The sequence below is a fragment of the Apodemus sylvaticus genome, chromosome 10 (assembly GCF_947179515.1).
Source record: "Apodemus sylvaticus chromosome 10, mApoSyl1.1, whole genome shotgun sequence".
Classification (NCBI taxonomy): Eukaryota; Metazoa; Chordata; class Mammalia; order Rodentia; family Muridae; genus Apodemus; species Apodemus sylvaticus.
In genome coordinates this window covers 51436192-51458530 of record NC_067481.1, presented here as the reverse complement: position 1 = coordinate 51458530, position 22339 = coordinate 51436192, and the positions used below count along the sequence as shown (strand labels likewise).

The 22339-nt window shown below is 53.5% G+C and overlaps 1 protein-coding gene across 1 annotated transcript in view; it reads left to right on the top strand.

Moving 5' to 3' along the window:
• Positions 1-256: 256 nt before the first annotated feature.
• Atp2a3 (ATPase sarcoplasmic/endoplasmic reticulum Ca2+ transporting 3) overlaps positions 257-22339 on the top strand; it is a 31041-nt gene continuing 8958 nt past the window's right edge. Inside the window, exons 1-17 of the mRNA XM_052197650.1 lie at positions 257-552; positions 9423-9440; positions 9677-9759; positions 10977-11081; positions 11237-11375; positions 11656-11736; positions 11828-11913; positions 13642-14106; positions 15589-15677; positions 15803-15905; positions 16693-16824; positions 17174-17299; positions 18652-18870; positions 18963-19298; positions 20269-20489; positions 21203-21405; positions 22029-22114. Of these exons, the coding sequence (XP_052053610.1) occupies positions 435-552; positions 9423-9440; positions 9677-9759; positions 10977-11081; positions 11237-11375; positions 11656-11736; positions 11828-11913; positions 13642-14106; positions 15589-15677; positions 15803-15905; positions 16693-16824; positions 17174-17299; positions 18652-18870; positions 18963-19298; positions 20269-20489; positions 21203-21405; positions 22029-22114 (2610 nt within the window). The 5' untranslated portion in view covers positions 257-434. The remainder of the gene's footprint in view (positions 553-9422; positions 9441-9676; positions 9760-10976; positions 11082-11236; positions 11376-11655; positions 11737-11827; positions 11914-13641; positions 14107-15588; positions 15678-15802; positions 15906-16692; positions 16825-17173; positions 17300-18651; positions 18871-18962; positions 19299-20268; positions 20490-21202; positions 21406-22028; positions 22115-22339) is intronic.

Here is a 22339-nt window from a genome sequence, read left to right as displayed (position 1 = left end):
ACCCCCCCCCCCGACATCCCCTACCCTCCCCCACCTCCTAGGACACAGAGAGGCGGCGACGTGGAAGCTGTACGTCCCCCAGCTTTGCAGACCGGGTTCGAGGCTCCCTGACTCTAGCCTCTGTATGGGCTTCAGTAGGACAGAACGGTAGCATACTCGGTCCCCGGCCATCCTCGGCGGGGCGGGGCGGAGGCTGAGAGTGCGGCCGGAAGGGGTGTGGGCTCAGGGCGGGTCCCGCGCCGCCCCGCCCAGAGGACGGAGCCCCGGGCACAGCATCCTGGCGCGGGCTCGGCTGCCACAGCTACTGCCGTCGGGGAAGGTCCCAGCGCGGTCATGGCCTCCCGAGGCGCCCGCCCGGACCCAAGCTCGCAGCACTCTGCACAGTAGCCCCGAGGAGAAGCGGCCTGGACGTCGCGGACGGCCGGGCAGGCAGCATGGAGGAGGCGCACCTGTTCTCGGCTGCCGACGTGCTGCGTCGCTTCTCGGTGACAGCCGAGGGCGGCTTGAGCTTGGAGCAGGTGACCGACGCCCGGGAGCGCTACGGCCCCAACGGTGAGCGTGGGTCCCTGCCCTGCGGTGGGGAGAGGTTGTCCCCCTCCTGACTCGGCAGGAAGCCGGGGCTCAGTAAGCCTCAGCAAATGAGCATGGGGCACCTGGCGGGGCCTCCCGGCCTCCTTTGCGGGAATGGGCAGGATCCAGCTCTCCACTCCCCGTCACGATGCACCCTTGCGAGCCTTAGCCCGTTTTCTCCGTGAGCCTCACTGGACGCCCGCACCTGCTGTGCGATCCGCGGACCCCCTGCGGGTGCAGACCTGAGGCCTTCCCTCTAGCCAGCGACTCCGAGGCTCAGCCTATTAGGGGGCTCCGATGTCTCCCCGGAAGGTTCACCAAGGCGCCTGAGAAGGTGCAGCCTGTCAGCTGTCAGCTTTGGTGCTCTTAACCCCTGTCCCAGGTCTTCCTCTTTCTGCAACCCCAAGCGGATGTGGCTGACGGGAGTTGATGTGGGTTTGAACTGCTGAGGCAAAGACCCACCTTCCTGGAGGGGCAGATCGGAGGTCTGGAGGAGCCCCTGGAGGAGTCTTTTCCCCAGCTGGTGATCTGGAGTGGTACCTGCCCCATCTCTGGGGACAGAGGTAGCCCGCTTTCAATAAACTCTTTCAGTTTATTGAAAGAGGTATGGCTTCCTCCCCTCGGTCAAAGGAGCATGGGATTCTTTTTCCTGCCAAAAGTCTTGCCTAGCCAGTGCCAGTAGACGCCATCTAGATGTGGTCCACTCATTGCTAGGAGCTTGTGGGACAGACATACAGAGGTCCCCTGCAATGCCCTCCTGAGCAGGACCTGTCACTCCCGGCTCAGGGCCACAGCACCTGTAAGCTTAAAGGAGGGAGGGAGAGAGGGAGGGAGGGAGGGAGGGAGGGAGGGAAGGAGGGAGGGAGGGAGGAAGAGAGAAAGGGGGGGGGGGAAGAGAGAGATCCCACCCACTCCAAACTTCTATCTTTTTGGAGAGGAGCTTCACACCCCTTGAGAGTTGCCAGGCAGGCACTAGAGGGAACCAAGCGCTGGCCCTGGTGTCTCTCCACTCAAGGCAGGCTGGGAAAGTAGGAAGAACTGTCAGAAAGGATGCTTTGGGCTAGTATTGGTTTATGAAAACCACCTCTTATGTAAATATTATCTTTCTGGAGCAGAAATCCTTTTTCAAAAAAATTAGTTGCTATATTTAGTTGAGCTGTGGGAGGAACTAGGAGATAAATATTATTTAATATCCCCCATTAATGACTTGGCAGTGAGGGTGCCCTTTGCTGAGGGAAGAATAGCAGGGTCCGCCACAACCCTGAGGGAGGGGAAGGCAGGTCTGGGCTCTGCAGTCTGGTTGATGTTACTGTGGTCCTTGGTTCCCATATGAAGTTGGAGGCTCAGCCTTTAGTTCTGCCCCAGGTCACACACAGCCTCTCCCTGGAGGGCTCTGGCCTAGTTCACTCTTTTTTCTGGCTCGTGCCTTCATTGGTTCAGAAGAGATAACGGGGGCGAGAGGGAGCCCCTAGCCCCCTTGTGCCATGTAGTGTTGTCTGGTGAGGGAATCTCAGGTGTGTAGGTGTGTATGTGTTTGATGACGGGAGGATACTGACTTGGCGTGTGGTGGGACAGACAGAAAACATTGGCAGAGGTGTTTCAGGTGCCTCTGTGCTGATGGTGTTAACAGTAAAAGCTCCGACTTCATCGAGTAACTGCTTCATGCCAGGAGTGGCTCTCAGTACTTCCCATCAATTAGCTCATTTCTTCTTCCAGGCAACTCTGAAGTTAGGACTTTGTCACCTCATTTCACCGAGGAGGTAGATGAGACACTAGAAGCTTAAGTGTCTTGCCAAGGTCATGGTGGTGGAGGTGGTCTGGGGCCCCTCGTCTGTATTAGGCTGTCACAGTTTCTGTCCTCCGGTGCTGGCACCTGTGCTAGGTGTTGGGGTTGTGTGGGCAGCAACCATTCCTGCTTCCTTTGGGCCTCTGACCTCCGGGTCCCTCCCGTCACTGACTTGTTCCTCAGGAAGCTGTCCAGAGCTCTGGAAGTTGTCAGGTGAGCAGAGGGGAACCAGCTGTCTCTCCTGCCTCCTGCTCTCTGCCTGTGTGTTGGGGTTGGGGGTGGGGGAGCTTGGGTCTCCTCCAGACTCTGCTCAGCCTCTGGAGTGGAGCAGCTAGGAGTGGGCAGCCTAGCCCTGCTCTGTCCTAAGCAAGCCACTTGGACACTCTGCCATAGCTTCCTTGTTATGAGGTGACAGTAGAACCCATGTCAGGGTTGTTTGTGCTTAGTGAGGTCACTTATATACAGTCATCCCGCCCTGTAGCCAAGAGGTGGAGCTAAGCTCTGGGCCAGAAGCTGGGTGATAGGATGGGCAGGGTATGCAGGCAAAGGGGACACCCCAGGGACTAGTGTTCCCCCACCCTAGGCGGCTACGCACCTGCAAGCAGGTCGTTAATGGTAGAAACCACAAGGAAGTCATTTGCTTAAGTCCTCCAAGTTTGCAAATTCTGCCTGGGGTAGAGAAATGGTGGGGGCACTGGGGAATCTCTCCCTCCCAGTTCCCCCTCCCTTCCCTGATAGAAAACCTCAAAGCTAGGTAGAAGTCCTGAACAGCTATTAAACAGACCAGCCAGGAACATGGAAACACACCACCAGCCTTAGTCGCCCTGCAACCCTGGAACTTGTGGTCTTTCTGCTTCAGCCTCCGGAGTGCTGAGATTACAGTCTTAGGCCAAGGGCAGCTTGACTGACATTTTTGTTTTTACCTGTGCTCAAGATTGACTCAGGGCCTTACACACACACTAGGCAAGCCTTCTGACCACTGAGCTACTTCCCTAATCCTAAATTTATTTTCAAAAAGTATGCGGTAAGGCCTCCCCATGGATATACACAGGGGACTGGGGAGGGGCACTAGGATCCAGTGTTTTTGGTTTTTTGTTTTGTTTTGTTTGTTGTTGTTTTACAGTGAAGGAGATAACCTAGATGTGCTGGGCCTCTTGCGTACAGTTCCTCTGAGTTTCCTTGTAGCCTTACAGGGTCTCAGCATAGCTGGCTGAAGTTTCTTCACTCTATTTCCTGGGCTGCTGGGTGGTTTGTGGCCTTTGTGGCATTACAAGGAGCCCTCTATCCCCATATCATGTCACCACTGTGAGTGGCATCCCAGGACAAGCTCCTAATGGAACTGGCAAGCGAAACAGGAGTGTTTATACTTTTAGGGGCTGTGGCTGAGCTGCTGCCCATGGGGTTGTAGCCGTGACCCTTGCACTTCTGACACCTAGCCAGTGGTGTCAAAGCCCGAAGTTGACTTGGGCTGATCTGATGGGAAAGTTCCTCTTATTGCTGGTCTTATTTGAATGTTTGTTTGTTTTTACCTGTTTTCAAGTCAGGTTCAGTAGTTTTGGATGCGTAGAAGCCACCTGACGTCTGTATGATGTCAGCATAGGCCAAGACTGGAGGCTAGATAGTGCTAGGCTCATCTTGACACAAACATCCACCCCCGAGGACCCTGGAGAGCTAAGGATGTTGGGTTGAACAAAATTCCAGAAGGACTCAACAGTACCTCAGCTATGACCTTGTTTTCTGTCGTCAGCCCAGGCCCTGGTTGGCACCAGAATGGGAAACCTATATGCATGGCCCCCCGAAACAAGATAATAAAGACAGGGCAGGTGTGGCCTCATGTTCTGGCTGACCTCTGGCATACTTACCCCTTCCAGGTCCCAGCGTCTTCAGCGTAGCAGAGGTATGACCCCCCCACCCCCATCTCCCAAGTGCCTCTCAGTATTAAAACTGCCTCTGCTGGGTGCTGTGTTGCCTGCGGCCATTTTGGGCTTCACCCTCCTCGTCATAGCTCCTGGCCCCTTCCTGAGGGCTGCCAAGCTACAGTATCAGTCCCACCCCATCGGGACCTCTCACCCCTGTGTACCCTGAGCAGGGTGGGGTCTGCCCTGTGATATGATGAGACACACAGATGTTGACAAGCCCTTTACCACCAGCTCCAAGTAGGCTGGGGTACCCCTCTGCAACACAGGAGGCACCTCCCCCTGCGTCCCTCACAGGTCCCCCTCAGAGCCGGGCCAGGCTATCCACTCTAGGTGGACCCTGGAGACGGGACAGAGCCAGGTGGGCTGGGCGGGCCCTGCCTAGCTAGAACCTCTCCCTGCCTCCGCAAGTGACAATTTAATTGCTCTGTAAATTTGCCTTGGAGGAAGACCTTGGTGAGTGCCCGCCTCTCCCAGCTGGAACTGACATTTAGAAGCCGAAATTCCAGTTTTCAGTGTTGAGAGGAGGAAGGAGTTGGAGGGGGAAATTAGAGGAGCAGGTGGTGCATGGAGCACAGGTGGAGGGGGTAGTGGGGGGGCAGCCTAGAGCTGTACCTGGCTCTGCACCCTCTGGTCCATAGCTCCTGGGTATGGGCAGTGGGCCCACACCCTGGCCTAAGCAACTAAATAAACAATGGCCCTGGGGCGGGTGGGGATGGAGTGGCAGCAGTGTGGTTCCAGGGACGGCTCAACCTGCCTTGGTGGCTAGAGGCCCAGTGGTAACTCCTGGTCAGAGAGTGGTGTACTGACAAGGGTGGGGTGAGAGGCGCCCCCCCCCCCCGGCCTCCTAGAGTCTGGATGAGGTGATGAGAAAGGCGTATGGAAGGGAACAGAAGGTGGTGGCTCTTGTGAGGCTTCTTGCTTGGTTGTAGAGAAACAAACGCCTCAGATAGGGCTGACACTGCAAGGACAGGTGGGGAAGATCAGGGAAGCCTCAGAGCCTGCTCTTAGGTTCTGAAGTTCCTGAACAGAACAGAGGCAAGGCTCCACGCTGTGTGCCAGGTGCTGTTCTGGGTGCTAGAGACTGCTGTGGAGCTGACCTTAGGATAGCTGTCAGTGTGTTGACGTCTGGTGACTGTGCTACGTCCGTTCAGGAGCCTTTGGCCAATCACCCAGACTTTAGCCAGTCTCAAGAACCATTCCTGTCAACGCAGCCTTTGTGCAGATGAGGAAACAGACACGGCCCATGGCTCTTGCCAGTGGTCTTGGCACAACAAGAATTAGAGCAGGATTTAAACTCGTGCCCTCCAGAGCAGATTCCAGGTTCTAAGTCTCTTTGTGTGAGACTCAGGGATAGAGTTGGGATAGGATCCTACCAAGCTACTGTCTTTGCCCTGTGTAGCTGTCAGCACTGGAGGGGGGGCAGGGCAGGCCCCCCTTTATTTGCAAATAGGATGTCTGTACCAAGGCAGGCCTGGCGGCACATCAGTCCCCAGGATGATCTGGGGACGGGTAGGAGAGCCAGCATCTTCCTCCTCGATGGGGACTCTTCCAGATCTGGGCTTCCTCTGTGACCCTGGAACTCACTCATGTGAAAGTGGGAATCAGGTCTGTCAGGATCTTAGTGGAATTCAGAGTTTGAAGCAGACCAGACTTGAATGGGCAGGATGTTGTGGTCCCCAAATCCATATCTGTGAGGACAGCAGAGCCTCTGGGAGCAGGTGATTTGGGCAGATGGATCTGAGCTCGCTACAAAGGAAAGGGCATCCAGGTAAATATGCAGGTTCCCAAGGACTTTCAGGTGGCCTTGATTGAGCAGTTGAGGGACCGGGAAAGAAGGCAGGACTGCCCAGGAGTTACCACGGAGGCCCAGAGCTGAACCTGAGGGTCAAATGGGCTGGGTGTAGAAATATCCCGATACTTCCCAGCTCTGTGATCATGACGTCATGACTCGGCCTCTCTGTGCTCAGGCGCTGTGAAGTAGGAATAGCATTACTATCTTCTCAAGCTGACAGAGAATCCTAGAAAATGGCCCGGGCAAAGAGGTGACAAGGCAGCTGGCGTAGTCAGTGCTGGCTGCTGGTACCAGATGTGCAGGACACCTTGAAGGCTGCATACCAGTCTTTCTGCTTATCCTCTGGACAGAGTGTGGTAAGGCCACCTGCTTGATCATAGTAGATTTAGATTCTGCTGTGGATGGTAATTGTCAGAGTAGCCCTTCCTGGAAGCCCTGGACACGACATTTTTCTGGTGGGAGTCAGTTGCTTGCCGGTTAAAATCCTTTGTGCTATGGGCAGGGATTGGCATGGCCTTCCCCTGTCCACTGAGCTGGCTGAGCCTTCCTAGGAGTGGTTAGAGGGGATCTAGTTATAACAGTAGAGGCCAGGCATTGCATTAACAAGCCCAAAATCTCAGTAGCTAGCCAGGTACCGTGGTGCACACCGTACACGACAGAAGACTGATGTAGGTGGGTCGTGAGCTCCCGGCAGCCTGGGTTATACAGAATGAGACCCTATCTCATAAATAAACTGAACAAGAAAGCAATTCCAAACACAGCCCCCTCATTGGCCTGCCTAAGAGGACAGAGGCTCACTCCCTGCTGTGTAGGGTGGCAAGTTGGGTATCTGTGATACAGGATGACATACCACACCCTGACTTGTGGGTTACCCCACGATAGTAGAGGGTCAATATCCCACTCCCGTGACAGAATGAGTGGGATACTGACCCTCAGTTTAAGTGAATTAGGTCAATACAATTAGAAATGTCACCCTCAGCCACACTATCCACGTTCCCAGAGATCAATGTCCACATCTGGCTAGCGATTGCTGTTCCAGAATGGACAGAGACTCCGTCCATCTTCACAGAACAGTCTATGGGACAGTGACCCCCTTGAGAGTCTTGCACTGAAAACCTACTCTGACAACTGGGAACTAACACACATCCTTTTTTTGGAAACTCTCTTGGGCTGAGGAGCACACAGTTACAATGTGGCCTTGAGGGTGTGTGTCGGGGGACAGAGATATATGGAGAAATGTAACTTTAAAGAATGGGTCACTGTCCGTCAAGGAAGCAGAAGGGAGATCCAGGTGGACAAGGAGAAAAGGGGAACTAGAGAGACACCCCTAGGGCAGGCAGAATGCAACCTGACGACTAGAACTGGTGTGTGTGCCTGTGATTATGTGTCCTTCTCCCAGTCCTGACCAACGCATGCCATGGCATCCTGGGGCAGGGGCGGGGTTGAGGGTGGGGGCTTGCCTCACTGCAAACGACTAGAGAAACAGCAGGAAGAAGTTAGGTTTAGACTGACAGCCCATCCATCTCTTGGCCATGAGCCTTAGTAAGGTGAGAGACTCCTAGGTAAAGCCCAGTAGAAGCTGCTGATATGTGCTGTGGGGTGGGCATTGCTTTGTTTGATGCAGGGGCATGGCTAAGATGACCTCTAAGGGACTCTGCTCAATTGAAGAACTGGCCCAGAAACTGGGCTTGGATCTCTCCCTGCCTTTCCTATTCATTTCAGTTAAATAGATCAGAAGGGAAAGTCTGTTTGATTTTAATCTCAATGCAGGACACTGGAGATTACATTTTCCGTGGAAAATGTCAGCCATTGCCTAAAATAGGACTTTAGAGAAAATGCTAGAAAGTGTATTTTTAGGTTATGTTTCCCTCTTGGATCCCTGAGGGCCAGTGGCTGCTTGCTGCTGTCCCTGGTTCAGCTGACAGGTGCAGACCCTAAACCTCCCTTGTGCATGGTCTGGGAAGAGTTCCCACAGGAAAAAAATGTCTGTGGGCCAAGAACATGTGGACAGATGTGAGGAACTGGGCCATGGTCGGGAGACGGAAAGGAGAGGATGGGTGCCTCAGTGTCTGCACTACGGATGGGTCCTGGGTGCTGATGAGGCTGCTAACCTTTGAGTTGCCAAGGATTGAAGGTGTCAGAGTTCAGAAAGACTGATCACGTGGGGACTTCAGACAACTTCAGCTGGGGAGGGGCTCTGCCAAAGAAGGGAGTCCCTGAGAGCCCCAGCTCTGGGGTCCAGCCTCTGCCACCTGCACACAGACAGACACAGGCGTGCTGTGGAACTTTGTTCCCGCTGCTTGTCCACTCTGAGCCCCTGTCCTTGTATATGTGAGGAAGCCCTGGTACCTCCACATGCCTCTGTCGGAGGCTGTTGGGAAAAGTTTATGCTCCCAGGTACCCAAAGCAGCCAGCCAGTAGTTTACAGCTGGTATAACATTAATTTAAGAATTGTTGGTGGTAAAGAAGTTTGGCAGGGCTGCTGGAAAGATGGCTCAGCAGTTAAAAGCACTGGCCGCTCTTACAGAGGACCCAGGTTCAGGTCTCAGCATACAGCTGTCTGTAACTCTAGTTCTAGGGAATCTGATGCCTTCTTCTGGCCTCCTTGGGCACCAGGCATGGATGTTGTACACGTGCAACACTTACATATAACAAATAAGATAGAGATGAAAAATAAACTTTTTAAAGAAGTTTGGCCTGTAAACTGAGGCAGGTGCTACTGGTATTTAGAGATAGTATTCCTCACAGTGCTTTGTGGGACTGGACACAGGAGGGCCATCTTCCTTGAGTTTGTCTGGAGTGGAGTCCCAAGAGGGACCCCAAGAAGGACCTGGACACGGCTGACTCCTTGGTGTTTAAAAATATTAGGGGTGTCCAGGGAGGATGGGTGAGTGGGATTTTAAGGTGGCCTTTTCCTGGGCATTTTGAGGAACAGAGTCCGACGTGCACCAAGAACCTGTTAAGGCAGGGAGGCTCCGGCCAGGCTTGGCAGCCACACAAGGAAGATCCATGCGATGATGTTTCAAGAACTGTGGACTCCATGACCTTGGCTTCTTTCCCTCCTCCAGGCTTCAATTTCACCTCTGTGAAGGGGGGTGGAGCTGGACGCCCCCTCCCCTTCTGGTCTCATTCTAAGCTGGGCCAGGCCACACTAGACTACTTAACAGAGTGGGGTAGGGTGAAGGGTAGCCTTTGAGTTTGAGCGTCGACTCTGTAACCTCAGAGCTTGGGGGACACATGAGACACTATGGTGGGCCCAGTGGGCTCCACGGGAGGGGCTTCCAGATGCCGGAGGATCTTACAGTAACCAGTCTTCTCCTCTCTTCCTGTTCCCATGGCTGCCTGGATCCTGCAGAGCTCCCTACCGAGGAAGGTGAGGCATAGGTTGGGGAGGCTGCAGGCTCTAAAACCCCTGAGCTAGACACCTTCAGGCTGTGACACCCCATCCCAGAGAGATGCCTTGAACCCTCAGCTGAGCCCTTCAGGACTTCAGACTTTTCCTCTGACTAACAGGGAGAGGGTCCCTAAAAGCCCCCAGCTGTGCGTGGAGAGGGTGATGGGGCTGGAGGGGAGATGACGAGGGCCGTGGGCTTCACTCTCCTGTTCCAGGGAAATCCCTGTGGGAGCTGGTGGTGGAGCAGTTTGAGGACCTTCTGGTGCGCATCCTGCTGCTGGCAGCCTTGGTCTCCTTTGTAAGTAAGCCTCCCTGACATCCTGTGAGGCCGGCCCTGACAGGTCTCAGAGCCCTAGACTGCTCTCCTCACAGTCATGGGCACTCCTCAGCTCTCCCACACTGAACCCTGGCTCCCACCTGAATCCCTCTCATCCATTTATGCCCTGTCAACCTCAGCACCCTCGACATTTGAACCAGATGGTTCTAGGTGGGGGAGGGGATGGTCTGATACACTGAGCGTCCTGGCCTCCCCATCAGGTGTCAGCATCACCTCCTGGGGATGTCGAAGATGTCTTCAGACATCGTTAGATGTCTGTTTAGAGGCCCGTGGTCTCTTTTTGGGTTCCTCAAATGGTGTTTAGCCTCTATCTTGGCTTTTCTTTCTTTGTGTTTCTCATTCTTGCTGTCTAGAGTCCTTCTGGACCACAGTTCCTGGGTTCAGAATTGGAGGTGGGGAGGGAGATAATGCCTTCCATGGCTGAGCACAAGGCTACTGCGAAGTGGGCAGGTATGAGTCCTGTCCCTGGGGAGGAGACCTCAGAGTGTGGAGCCCCATGGTACTGGCTGGGACTGGTTCTTCTTGTGCAGTGGTGGTGGTGGCTGTCCTGGTCACTGTCCTTGTGGAAACTGGAACTCTTACAAAAGAAAAACAAATCCATGCATGCAGATGTCTGAAATGACAAGGCTGAAGGGAACCCTCTGCCCTTCAAAGAACAGATAGAAGCACTGAGGGCTTTGAAGGGAGCTGACGAGCCCTCAGTTGGGCCAAGAGGTGGGCGAGGGACTTGACCTGAGTCCCATTAAGGCTTGGACTCTGTAGTGGGAATAATGTGCCTCTGACTGGAGGACCCTGAACATGAATACTCACCGAAATCATGAAGACTTCTTAGCGATTTCTGCTCAGGATATCTGGGCTGGGCAGAGAACTTTGGTTCTAACAAGTTCCCAGGAGCATCTGGGGTTGCAGACTGAGGACCATAGTGAAAATCAGAGAAGAGAGAGAGGGGTCTCCAGCTGCCTCTGCCTCCTCAGAGGGCTGGTTTGGTTGGAATGAGGGCTATGGATAGATGGAATGTGTCCATCACATCTATAAGGTGGGCGTTCTTCTTCTATTAAGGTCCTTTCTCTAGGGCCTGGATTCCCCAGGGGAATGGGCAGAATTCCGAGACTAAAAGTTAAGAGACTCATCTCAGGGGACCCCCTCACACAATCAGGCTGACAGCTCTGTCCCCGCAGGTCCTGGCCTGGTTTGAGGAGGGTGAGGAGACCACGACGGCTTTCGTGGAGCCCCTTGTCATCATGCTGATCCTCGTTGCCAACGCGATCGTGGGAGTGTGGCAGGTGGGAGGAGCCGGGGGTGGGCTGTCTCTGGGGTCTCCCATCGGCTAGGCGGGCTTCCTACTTTCAGGTCAATCTTAGGCCACAAAAGTTTTATTCTCGAGGGGAGGCCTCCTGGGGCAGTCGAGGGAGACCACCTGTCCGCTTGTGTCCCACAGGAGCGAAACGCAGAGAGTGCCATTGAGGCCTTGAAGGAGTATGAGCCTGAGATGGGTAAGGTGATCCGCTCTGACCGCAAGGGCGTGCAGAGGATCCGAGCCAGGGACATCGTCCCCGGGGACATTGTGGAAGTGGCAGGTGGGTTTGTCCAAGTCCTTCTCTTTTCACTGTGTGACACCAGGGAGCCTTGTTTCTCTCTTTGCTTCTTCCATCTGGCACTACAGAGGAGTGACTGTTAGAACCTCCTAAACCCTGTTGGACAGATCCAGAGATTGTGGCCAGCGTGGCTGGGATCCGCCTGAAGGATCATAGCTGGGGACTCCACCTCTGGTCTTAGCCTTGCCTCTGGGAGCCTTCTTGGCTTTGCTGGGGCTAGGGCCCCAGACCATTCTCAGCCCTGCCGTTCTCCCTTGTGCAGTGGGAGACAAGGTGCCCGCTGACCTCCGCCTCATCGAGATCAAGTCCACCACACTTCGTGTGGACCAGTCCATCCTGACAGGTGAGCCCCAAGGGCTCAGGTAAGGGCGGGGCGGGGCCGGGTGATGGCTTTGTCTCCAGGTAGAACTTCTCATATCTCATCCTGTAATCAGGGGAATCCGTGTCTGTGACTAAGCACACAGATGTCATTCCAGACCCCCGAGCCGTGAACCAGGACAAGAAGAACATGCTATTTTCTGTAAGTTTGGGGGATACTTGGGGCTCAGCCTGGACCGTAAAAAATAGTCCCATAGGAACGGTGGTGGGATGGCTCAGCTGTTAAAGGTGCTTCCCACCAAAGCTGATCCGAGAGCTCACAGGTTGAAGGGATAACTGATTCCCACAGGTTGTCCCCCAACCTCCACACTCACGTGGTGCCATGGGCATGCTTACCTGCCACACAATAAACCAAAAACAAGTGTAATGCGTTGTTTTGTCACTTTTTAAAATTTATTTTTATTTAATTCTTTTTTTGAGTCAGGATCTTACTATATAGCTCTGTGGATATATGTATATGTGTATATATGTATGTGTATACATACACACACACACACACACACTCACACACACACACACACACATATCCTTTGCCTGGGACTCCCTACGTAGACCAGTCTAGTCCTAACTCAGAGATCCATCTGCCTCTGTCTCCTGAATGTTGGGATTAGAGGTGTGCACCACCATGCCTGGCATGTATGTTTTTATTTTTAACATTTTCAAAGTTCTATAGCAAAGTTCTTGACCTCTTGGTTATTGATAAATGTGCAAATTTATAGTAATCATAAAATCCTAATGCTTCTGTTTACTGAGCCCTGCCTGCTTGGCATTCTACGCCCTTTAAACTTGATAGTTTATTTAAACCATACAACAAGCTTGAAATAAGGTTGTCTGTATCTTGTTATCTATATTTCTCAGCAAGGACACAGGCTGAGAGAGGTTAAATCAGTTGCCCAAGGTCACAGTGAATGAGCAGCAGAGTTGAGATGTGAGCTCAGACATCCAGGTCTTAGGGATTTCTCTTCCCTACTAGGACACTGTGCCTCCAACCAGAGAGGGACAGTGCCTCAAGTGTCTCAATGGAAATGCTCCAGGCAGGAGAGGGTAACAGAAGTGGAGGGAGCTACAGTTCACCTAGCCCATGTGCCAGCACACCGAGGCATAGGGAGCTGGGGAGCATCGTGGACGTGCACTCCATGGGTCCTCAGAGCTCCTGCCGAGAGAGAGCCCTGCCTGAGATCAGGGCAGAGGAGCTGCTTTGCACGGGGAGCAAGGCACACGCATGGGGGTGTCTGTGGCTTGCTGCAGGTCTTTGCTTTAGTTGTGGGCAGCTGGTGGTGTAAAGATGTGATGCTCTGGGTGAAGGACAGGCAGGGTTGCCTGCTACTAACACCTGTGCCCTTACCATCTCCACATCCATCCAGAGGGGCACAAGACAGCCTCTAAGGAGACTGCATCTTGGGCCTCTGTAGGGGAATTTTGGGCACTGGGGTACACGGCTACCTGTCCTCTACACTAGGAGTTGGGGTTTTTGCCCAGGGCCTTGGGGATGTGAGTACCAAGCCTCAGGTTTTGTAGATTCTTCAGTAAATATGTGTGAACTCCTTGCCTGAGATCATTGTCAGCCACATGGCCTTCCTATGGCCTTAGTGACTGTTTATGAGTCCTATTTTGATGGGTCTAATGGGTTGGGCTTGAGACACTTGGCTGATGTCAGACCTGAAGCCCTTTTGTGCCAGGCACTATGCTGTGCACAGGACATGTGGAGACGCTCTAAATCCTTGTCTTCACTGAACAGCAATCCAATGAATACCAAACTATGTAAGTCTGGAGAGATGGACCCCACTGAAGAGCCTGCTTTGGTTTGAAGTCAGGGATGCCAGGCCCTGGCCACAGGCCAAGCAGCACCTCTTTGTCCTTCTCTGGTCAGGGCACCAATATTGCATCAGGCAAAGCCCTGGGTGTGGCTGTGGCCACAGGCCTGCACACAGAGCTGGGCAAGATTCGGAGCCAGATGGCGGCTGTGGAGCCTGAGCGGACACCACTGCAGCGCAAGCTGGATGAATTTGGGAGGCAGCTGTCCCGTGCCATCTCTGTGATCTGCGTGGCTGTGTGGGTCATCAACATCGGCCACTTTGCTGACCCGGCCCACGGTGGATCCTGGCTCCGTGGTGCCGTCTACTACTTCAAGATTGCTGTGGCCCTGGCTGTGGCTGCTATCCCCGAGGGCCTCCCAGCTGTCATCACCACATGCCTGGCACTGGGCACGAGACGGATGGCACGTAAGAATGCCATTGTGCGGAGCCTGCCCTCTGTGGAGACCCTGGGCTGCACCTCAGTCATCTGCTCTGACAAGACAGGGACACTCACCACCAATCAGATGTCTGTCTGCAGGGTGAGTGGCAACTGGGGTGGGACCTGCTGGTGTTAGGTGATATTGGGCTGCCTGACCTTTCTGAGGGGTAAAAAATGGAGCTCTGCCTCCTGGTTGGTGATGGGGAGCAGCAGATGAGGACTTCCCTGTGTAAACACTGCATCAGTGCTTGTCTTGCTATATCCCTGGGTATGTCACTGTCCCTGGGTATGTCACTGTGGTATCCCAGGCAGGTCATTTCCAGGCTTGGACCTTAGTCTCCTCATCTGAAACCTACATCTGAGCTCTGCCAGGTAACTAACTATCTTAAGGATCCAAGAGACAGTCAAGTGCAGTCCCCATGTCATCAGACCCAGGTTCTATCCTGCTCTGGCTTGTCTGTTCACCTGATGCCTGTCACCAGATAGGCTGGCTCCAGTGACCTGGGAAGGGCTATAGGGCAGCAATTATTTATTCCTGGGCACTTGATCCCACATCCCAGGTCCGCTGTCCATGTGTTCAGGGATTCCAACTGGAATTCCAAGGGACAGAGGTCCATCCTAGCTCAGCAGGGAGAGCTGGGAAGATGGAGACAGCTGTGAGTTTCACACCTCGCCCAGCACCCATCATGCCTCTCCTGCCTCTGCTCCCACAGTCTGCTGAGTAGACCCTAGGAACTGGTTGAGGACTCTTGAGACCTTACAGTCCCATGGAGTTCCACCAGAGTCTGACATAGGAGAGAGGCATGGGCAAGATCTAAGCCTGCGTCCTCTGACTAAACCCTAGCAGGATGTTACCTATTCAGTGTTCCTTGTCTCAAATAAAGATCTGAGCATGGCATGGGGAAGTGCCAGTAGCTGAGCATGCTGGGTAATGGATCCTGCTTGTTAGAAGACTGCCCCAGAAGACAAGAAGGAAGGGATGGTGCAGAGTACCTCGGGGTGCTAGACTGATCACTGGCTGAGAATGAACTGGAATAAATCCATCTCAGCTGGTTGATGGACCAGGAAATTGGCTATCCCTATAGGGGAGAGTGCAGGGAGGGGCTGGCTCTGAGAGGAGAGTCAGTCTCTGGGGTCACCTCTGGATTGGAGGGAACTCTCTTAAGTGTTTCTTCCTTGAAGGTAGAGAAGTTTTTTGCAGCTAGGCTCTGGGCCCACTTTCTCCCTGTGTCACTGGTAGAGAAATGAGTCTTAAAGGATTGAAAAGGGGCTGCACAAAGATGGACAAGCGCTCAGGTATCCTGCTCAACCAGGGACCTCTCATGTTGGCACTGAAACATGGGCCACAAACCCCTGAGGAGTCCCGAGCAAATGGACAGTGAAAGCCAGGTGCCTCTGGGCAGAACAGCGTCTCAGGTGCCTGGCCTGGACCTTGGACCCACTCCTTCACTCCAGTGGAGAAGAAAGACCCTTCGGTGATTCTCGGAGAACTGCCTCAGATATCCTCCTCTGTCAGACTTTAAGCTGATGGCAGAAGGAAAAGCAGCCATCCGTTAACCTGAGCCCACTTTTGTGCTCACAGATGTTCGTGGTAGCTGAAGCGGAGACAGACACCTGTCGCTTGCACGAGTTCACCATTTCTGGTACCACATACACCCCAGAGGGCGAAGTGTAAGTGCGTGGTGGGATCAGGTGGGCGGAGCTACCACTGGGCGTGGTTTCTTAGGGGCGGGGCCAATGCAGGACTTCACTCACGGGAGGGGCCAGGCCCTGTGCTGACCTCTCACTCTCTGCAGGAGGCAAGGGGAGCAGCCTGTGCGCTGTGGGCAGTTTGATGGGCTTGTGGAACTCGCAACCATCTGTGCCCTCTGCAATGACTCTGCACTGGACTACAATGAGGTGGGCCCCGCTCCTTTACATAACCTCCCAGGTTCCAGTTCTCAGGACTGGCCTTTTTCCTTTGGCCAGAGTCTCATTGTTTCAGGTTGGTGGTCTTAGCTGCTTCAGTGGGCCACACTCCAGGAACATGATCCCCCCTGTACACCTCACTTCCAACCCTCTGCATTCTGCTCAGATTGTTTCCGTATCCTTGCCCCCTGGGTCTCTTCAGGTAGGAGTGAGAGGCTGCCGTGTAAGAGGCTGGAAAGCCAGGAATGCTTTGGCAAGACATTGGGTGGTAGACAGGACAAGAGTGGACTTTAAAGCAGGAAGCATAGCCCGGGAAAGGCTCATTCTGCAAAATCTAGATGTGACACACATTGAATATCATTTGTGTGTCTGGAGCAGGGGAATGGAACACATGGGAGGATGCCCCTGCCTTCCAGGAACACACAGCCAGGCCAGGCCAGCTCCCAGGCCAAGCTAAGGGCAAGCAGACAGCCACCGAAGGGTTTGTGCAGGCGACTGGTGTAGCCACATCACCTCTCCCAAAGATGCTCTGTGTAGACAGCAGCACAGAAGGTTACAGCACGGGGGCCCTGTGTAGTGAGAGAACAGTCTCGAGACTCAGCAAGAAGAACCTGGAAACCCTGTGTGCAGATGTACTCATATAATTCCAGCACTTGGGAGGCTGAGGCTGGAGAGTCAGTTGTGAATCTGAGGCCATCCTCAGTGTATAGCAAAAACCCTATCTCAAAATAAGTAGACAGCAGGAAGCCCTCACTTCCTGTGCACTGTGACCCTCCAGGCTAAGGGTGTATATGAGAAGGTAGGAGAGGCCACAGAGACAGCCCTGACTTGCCTGGTAGAGAAGATGAACGTGTTTGACACAGACCTGAAAGGACTGTCGCGCGTGGAACGTGCTGGCGCTTGCAACTCGGTGAGTAGAACGGGGTTTAGCCTTGGCTGCATAGCCAGGGGTTCTGGGATGTCTGGAAAAGTGAAAGAGAAAGGCATAGGTTTGGGGAGGTTTCAAGGAAGAATAGAGGACCTTGGGTGCCTTGCAAGATAAATCTGTGGAGCAGAGAGAAGGAAAGATTGAATGTGCATACAGGCTTCCAACTGGGAAATGCACACATTCTGGGAGAGGAAGGTGGGAGCCTTGAATGCCAGAGTCTCAGAAGTATAAAGTGTAGGGAACAGGGACCAAGAGTCTTCTCAAAAGACTAGTGAGGAGCAGGCAAGAGTTGCCATCTCTCCTTTATGCCTTGACCTTCTGGACCCTGCAGGTCATCAAGCAACTCATGCGGAAAGAATTCACCCTGGAGTTCTCCCGGGACCGGAAGTCCATGTCTGTGTACTGCACACCTACTCGTTCTGACCCCAAGGCCCAGGGCAGCAAGATGTTTGTGAAGGTAGGGGTCTGCCCTGTGACCTGCGGTTACTCTTCTGATCTGGGGAGTGGAGGGGCAGGGGGAGGCTATCTGGTCTTCAGTCTCTAAAATACCCGGGGGAGTGTAGCTCAGTTGGGAGTGTTTGCCTAGAGCACAAGAGGCCATGAGCTTGCTCCCCAGAATGACATAAGCCAAGTGTAGTGCTGTATGCTTATAATCTTAGCACTTGAGGAAGTGGTGATAAGAGAGGTGGTGAGTTTGAGTTCATGAGCTTGGGCCACATGAGAAGTGTTAAGAAGAAGAAGAAAAAAAAAAAAAAACAGATAAACCAAAAACCAAACAAAGCCCCACAGAGTGCAGCCGTGGGGAGGCTGCGGGAGCCAGGAGGCCCATTGTCACTGCGATGCTGGCTCTGGGGTGAGAGTGGCCCACACGCCACAGGGAACTGAGAACAGCATCCAGTGGTGGAGGGATCACAGGCCTAGTTTTGGGTTCAGGGTTACTAACTTGTCACAGGACTCTAGGGTCTTATGTGCTCCTCTCCAGAGGAGGCACCCTATGGGAATGACCAAGTTGCACTAGAATCTCTCAGAAGCCCTTTGCGGTGATCTGGCTGGTACTCCTATTCTTTGGAAGCTGAGACCTGGGCAGGGAGAGGAGCAGCCCTCATCCCAGCCTTCCGGGGCCACTTTCAGACCTAACAGAGGGATTCCATCCCGAGCTTTGTCTTAAGATGAAGGTCTCCATGCCTGTAAAAGGACAGGGCTTCCATCCTGGGAATCCTGTTCGTTTAGAGAAGGTAGCCCCTGGGTTTTTAGGCCAAGGAAGAGGAAGAGGCTACTGATGGGCTAGCCAGAAAGCAATCCTAGGCCCAGGTGAGGTCCAAGGTGAGACCCTGGTGAAACTGAGGAGTTACTCACCCCTCCACCAAAGCTACCTTGCCAGGGTCACACCTGCCAGACTGCATATTCTCTTTCAAGTGGCGCTTAGCATGCCTCCCTGCTGCAGTGGGGCCCTTACGAATGAGAATCCCATTGGTACCAGGCAAGCAGGGAGAGGAGACACAGGTTCCCATGGGAGATGCTGATGCCACCTAGACCTCCAAATGTTGTAGCAAACCTCAGTTGTGGGCTGTTAGAGACAGGGGACTCCCAGTGGTTGGCTGTGACCCTGCCTGCTCATCCTCTTAGGTTTTCTCATAGTGAGGCCCTCCAGGTTACCTCTTTGAACTTACAAAGAATGCTCAGTTCTTCCCTTCTGTGCACTCTCTTAGTTGGCCTTTGTCCGTAGTGGCTTGCAGTTTTCTCTATTGAGTGGCGGGGAAGGCCAGGGACCTGGCTTGGTAGAGCTGACTCCTCTCCTTCCCTCTGCAGGGAGCTCCTGAGAGTGTAATTGAGCGCTGTAGCTCCGTCCGAGTGGGTAGCCGAACAGCACCCCTGAGCAGCACCTCCAGAGAGCATATACTGGCCAAGATCCGGGACTGGGGCTCAGGCTCTGACACATTGCGCTGCTTAGCATTGGCCACCAGGGACACGCCCCCAAGAAAAGAGGACATGCAATTGGACGACTGCAGCCGGTTTGCCCAGTACGAGGTGGGTGCTTCGAGCTGGCTTCTTGCAGTGGCTGGGCAGGCAGCCGTCAAGGGTAGACTCAGATTGTGCTTGCCTCTGCCTCCTCCCCACAGACAGACCTGACCTTCGTGGGCTGCGTGGGCATGTTAGACCCTCCGAGACCGGAGGTGGCTGCCTGTATCACGCGCTGTTCCAGGGCGGGCATTCGAGTGGTCATGATCACAGGGGACAACAAAGGGACAGCTGTGGCCATCTGCCGCCGGCTTGGCATCTTTGGGGACACGGAAGATGTGTTGGGCAAGGCCTACACAGGCCGTGAGTTTGATGACCTCAGCCCGGAGCAGCAGCGCCAGGCTTGTCGCACCGCCCGATGCTTTGCCCGTGTGGAACCCGCCCATAAGTCTCGCATCGTGGAGAACCTGCAGTCCTTTAATGAGATCACTGCCATGGTGAGGCTACAGGGTAGAGCCTGGGAGCGGCTTAGCTTGATTACAGCTGTGACCTAGTCTTGCTGTCAACCTTGAGTCTACACTGCTCTTGATCTCCAACTGTTTTTGTTAATCTCTCGCTTTACCATTGAGGTGAACCTCAGCTGTATAAGTGTTTGAGCGTTGACCTGGTCCAGAACTGATCACAGACACTGACTCTGATTCCCCTGTACTGTTCAGTCCTTTATGCTGACTTCAATCTTGACCTGGTCTCCAGTCTTGGCTTCCAGACTTGACGATGATGTCGCTGGCCATGAGGACAATGACCTTGACTCCAGCCTTTACTTTGATTTGTGTTTTTTACCTTCAGCCTGAGTCCGGTCTAGAACTTGTCCTTCATCTTGACTCTCATGTGTATCTAAGAAAGCTAGCCCTTAGCTTGGGTCTTAACCATGACCTCATCCCTGGATTGCTTCAACCTTTCTCCCAATCTCAGTCTCATGATCTACTCCATATCCAGCCTGAATCTCATGCCTGTCCTCAGGGTTGGTCCGCCTCATCCCTATCCCTGCCTCACCATCATCCTTAGAACTAGACTTGATCATGTCCAATTTCACCCTAGCCCACATCCCTTGCCTTCTCTAATCTCATTTTCAAACCAATTTATAAGATCATGCTCTTTCTTTATATATCTCTCTCTCTTCCTTCCTTCCTTCCTTCCTTCCTTCCTTCCTTCCTTCCTTCCTTCCTTCCTTCCTTTCTACACTTTCATTTCATGACAGGCCTCAAGCTGGACTTGAACTTATGATCCTCCTGCCTCTGATCTATGAGTGGTTGGGACTCCAGGCTTACTCTCAGAGCTCATTCTTGACCCCATATTTCTTCCATTCATCTGTCCGAGTCCTTGGGGCACCCCCTAACACTAGGATTGCTTGGGGTGACAGGAAGTAGGCAAGTCTCTCAGGTGTGTCCTCCCTGGCCCGGCCCACAGACCGGCGATGGGGTAAATGATGCACCGGCCCTGAAGAAGGCAGAGATCGGCATCGCCATGGGCTCGGGCACTGCCGTGGCCAAGTCAGCAGCAGAGATGGTGCTGTCCGATGACAACTTTGCCTCAATTGTGGCTGCCGTGGAGGAGGGCAGGGCCATCTACAACAACATGAAGCAATTCATCCGCTACCTCATCTCCTCCAATGTTGGCGAGGTTGTCTGGTGAGGCTCCATGCTCCCTCCTGCCAAGCCCCTATACCAACCAACCAACCAACCAACCAACCAACTCTGTCCCTGAGAGGGCCACCCCTGGATTGTGGTGCAATCTAGCATCCTCTACCACCCCACCAGCCATGGTCTTCCTCTTTATAGCTTCTCCTGGTGAGACCCATAAGACTGGAGAAACAACTTCGCCACAGGGCAACAGGGTGTCTACATGTGTGCATGCATTGATCTGTGTGTGTATGTATAGTGTGTTCAGGTGAGAGGTCTATACTTAGGAATGTGTGTGTACTCTAACGCACCATTGAGTGTAAACACACACAGGATGTATAACAGAGTGTGCTTATGTTCACGTTTCTGTTTGCATGGGAGAGATGCCTGTTGGATGTGGTGAGCTCATGCATACTCAGTGCATGTGAATTCTGCACCTTTGCACTATTGGGCCAGCACATGGGTGATTGCTTGTGTTTATGTATGACAGGTATTAGGTGTTTGCACATCTCTGATACTTGGGCATGTGGTATGTGTGTACACCCACACCTGTCCTTTGTTAGGCCTAAAGGGCAGTTGTCCTGTTATACCCATGTCCCTCACTCCTGGGCTGCAGAAGAAGCTGTGGAGGGCCCTACCTTTCAGCCTGGGGTGAGAGTTGGAGCTGGACCCTCTGGTGGTGGCTGGCTTGCTTGAGCTAGAGCCCGTGACTCTGGTTTTAGCATCTTCCTCACAGCAATTCTGGGCCTGCCCGAAGCCCTGATCCCTGTGCAGCTGCTCTGGGTGAACCTGGTAACAGATGGCTTACCTGCCACAGCCCTTGGCTTCAACCCACCAGATCTGGACATCATGGAGAAGCTGCCCCGGAACCCCCGTGAGGCCCTCATCAGCGGCTGGCTTTTTTTCCGCTATTTGGCTATTGGAGGTGAGCAGGGCTCCAGCCTTCAGGAGCATCTGACCTTTACAGGCTGCAGAAAATGCAACTGAGCCAACACCTGATGGTAGACTCTGTGGGCTCACATGACTGAAAAGACCAGGCTATGACTGGATCCAGGCCATGGTCTGGCCTATTGCCTTCTACCTTTTCCCCTTCAGATAGGGTCTCTCACTAGCCCGGAGCTTGCCTGTTTTGGAGAGTGGCCAACAAGCTCCAGTGATCCTCTTGTTGGTCCCTACAAACCCATAGTCCTGGGGTTACAGCACACATAGTCACATCTATCCTTTTACATGGGTCATGGGAACCCAAACTCAGATCTTCAGTTGTGTCCTCTGAGTCATCTCCTGAGCCCTGGGAGACTTTGGGTTAATTTTTCTAACAGTCACAGGCCTGTTTTTATTAGTACAAATTGGATCGGTCACTATGCCTGAGAGTATGGCCTATAGGTTACCACTGAGGACCTGCCATTGGCACAGGAGAGACGTTAGCACACTTTGGCTTAGGGAGGGAGAGGAAAATTCAGGGAATGCTCGAGAAGAGGATATGCATGGCAAAGAACCTTCAACTGCCTAGACCTACTACCTAAGTGTCCCCTCCTCCCCTGCCCACAGTGTATGTAGGCCTGGCTACAGTGGCTGCTGCCACCTGGTGGTTCCTGTATGACGCCGAGGGACCTCAAGTCACCTTCTATCAGCTGGTGAGCAAGTGGAGACCAGTCAGGTGGGGCTAAGGATTATGAGGCCGAGGGAGTTACAGAGAGAGACTCGGCCTCGCCTCGGTGGCTGGCCTGCCGCTCTCCTTTCCCACGTCCAGGTGTGAACACCATCCTCCAAGTAGCTTGGTAGGCCGTTGTAGCCCACAGGGCCAGCCCAGCCCCCAGCTCAAGGAAATATTACTCCCTGACAATCATTTAAGAGGTCCT